Source organism: Penaeus japonicus, unplaced genomic scaffold (genome assembly GCF_977035675.1).
Source record: "Penaeus japonicus unplaced genomic scaffold, GWHDUDI00000001_assembly GWHDUDI00000041, whole genome shotgun sequence".
Classification (NCBI taxonomy): domain Eukaryota; kingdom Metazoa; phylum Arthropoda; class Malacostraca; order Decapoda; family Penaeidae; genus Penaeus; species Penaeus japonicus.
In genome coordinates this window covers 19,065,585-19,068,084 of record NW_028234443.1, presented here as the reverse complement: position 1 = coordinate 19,068,084, position 2,500 = coordinate 19,065,585, and the positions used below count along the sequence as shown (strand labels likewise).

General features: G+C 35.2%; 1 protein-coding gene across 1 annotated transcript in view; it reads right to left on the bottom strand.

Moving 5' to 3' along the window:
- LOC122256440 (uncharacterized) overlaps positions 1 to 2,500 on the bottom strand; it is a 63,284-nt gene that overhangs the window by 50,790 nt on the left and 9,994 nt on the right. The window contains exons 3-4 of the mRNA XM_086534636.1: positions 1,954 to 2,062; positions 1,335 to 1,518 (exon numbers count right to left, since the gene is read on the bottom strand). Coding sequence (XP_086390762.1) covers positions 1,335 to 1,518; positions 1,954 to 2,062 — 293 coding nt within the window. The remainder of the gene's footprint in view (positions 1 to 1,334; positions 1,519 to 1,953; positions 2,063 to 2,500) is intronic.

Genomic DNA, 2,500 nt, shown 5'->3' with positions numbered 1-2,500 from the left:
ACTTTTTTCTATTGTACAGGGTGAACTTATCTTTCAAATGCCATTTGGTGTGAAGGTCATAGTGATCAAGTATGACTGGCTAATTAGATATATCAACTAAGTTGACTATGTGCTACTACAGTAGTTGCATGAATCATCCAATAACCAAAGGAAACAAAAAATGGAGATTATCCACTGACTTCTCAAATCTCAACCAACCCCTCACCCATCACTTCCACTTCCACAATATAAAACAGCCTAGAATTTTAAACCAATGCCAACAGCCCCCAGCACAGCCCACATGAAGGGAAAACAATCCATACACTAGACATCTAAGAGAAAAAAATATATTTTTTAGCATTCAACAGCACCATTTTCTGGCTCCTCATTTTTGGAATGAAGACTATTATTACAAAATTAAAAAGGAGGGGAAGATAAAAAATGGTGAAACACAAGCTTAAAACCAATTGCATGGAAAAAAAATGCAAGTAAGCAGTCATGAATATGTAGAAAACATATTGGAGGAGCTTAAAAATGTAGGTCCTCAACAATGCTACTGGGTATAATATATGTGGAGATCCATCAACAGACCCAGCCAAAACCTCTGCACACTGGAACATGTGGCCCAGATAATAACTTATCTAAGCAGCATGAAAGTGGAGCAAGCCACACAGTGGAATTAGAAGGACCAAATTGTGTAAAAGCACTACTAAAATTCTAAAAGTATGAGATTGTATATGAAGAGGACAGAATCAAAATTGAAATCTTGTATATGTAATAAAGAAGGAGTAGAATAATAATCAGAAAACACAAAGAGAGAAAGCTTTGAAGGATGCCAATCCAAGGTACTACCAAGCACCAGCTTCAGAGAGCAATGACATACAAGATGCCACTCTCCCACTTTAAAGTATAGTGCAATGTGTCACTGTGCCAGTATGGCTGTTTTATGCTGTGTCACTCACAGTTTTAAGCATAGATCTCTTATGTCTACCCCATCTGAGCTAATATAGACAATCCAACAATTTTATCCTCTCCTACAACATTGAAGAAGCCTGCAGACAGAACTTACAAGCCTCATAATATAGCAAAACACAAAATAATGATATGCACAAAAATTACTCTTGTATTATCCTGTGTGAATGAAAGAGATAATGAAAGTTCTTAATGTGTCATATTAAATTCCCTTGGTCTGAAATAAAACCCATCTGGTGGTGCCATGTAGGTGGGACTACTGCCCGTCCTGGTGCCAAGGCAAGCATATCTATCATCACCTCCAATGGGTTAAGGGCATCAGTGAGAGGTTCCTAGTTGAACATACTAATATTGGTATATATAGAACACCTTTTCACACTTACCTCTACAGTTAAAGACCCTGACACTTCATCATTTTCATAAGGTCGAGATTGTAGCGGGATAATCTGCCTCTGAGAAGGAGTTGCAACTAATTCTTCTATACCTACAATGCCTAGACCTAAGAAATTTCCATCCTTCTTGTCGTAAAGTTCAAACAGGAGTTCTAAAGTGCCATCACTGAGATCGCTGTAAAGAATAAATGAAAATCAGCTTCATAACTAATGCTGATTAAATAATTGAATGAATATCATGCTTTATTGCATGTAACATAAGAATATGGATATCAGTAACAAATTATTCCATTTGCAAGTGCTTTATTGTTTTCCAAAGTGATTATCATATCATGTCTATGACTATAATCAATTTCTAATATGCAAAACTTTAAGGCTAAAATCCCTAACACTGAACATCATCATAAACATCATTAATGACATAGAAAACAAGAGTGCACATCATAATTTTTCATCTTTTCTATACAGTGTTCCTCACTAAAATCAATGAGCTTGCTTCTATGATTTCAATAACATTTATGTAATATTAATTTAGATGTACTGTAACCGATATAACATGATGATGTGATATAAAATGTAACATGAATGACATGGACACTCATATACTTACAACAGAAACTGCTCATCCCAAAATGGTGAATTTGTGTCCTTAATAACCGAGGTAGTGAACTTTTGCGGTGGCTCATCCATTTCAACTACTGTGTATCCTTCCGAAACAGCTTAAAGAAACACATATAATGTAAATGTTTTAGTATAAGAAATAATGAATACTTTTGACTAGAGAATTCAAGAGTTTTACAAAATATTAGTATAGCTCTTTCTGGAGACCTGTGTAGCCTATACCCCCTACTTACAAGATCTCTAAATTGCCATAAAAAAACAACAGATAAAATACTGGCAAAGATATTCACAACACCATAGTGTAGGGGATCAGGTCTCTGCTATGTCCTCCTCTAACCTATTTGTGACGGGTAACGTGATATCACATCATGGGAATATCTCGTTCCCGCCCGATGATGTCCTATCATGTCATGATCTCTTTTTGTAAATCCACATTTTACATAGTTATGTATGTATATACTCATTGCAGGTCCACTTATATAGTCTCATTTTTCTTGACTTGTCAAAATAATGTAATTTTTTTTTTTTTTTAAACA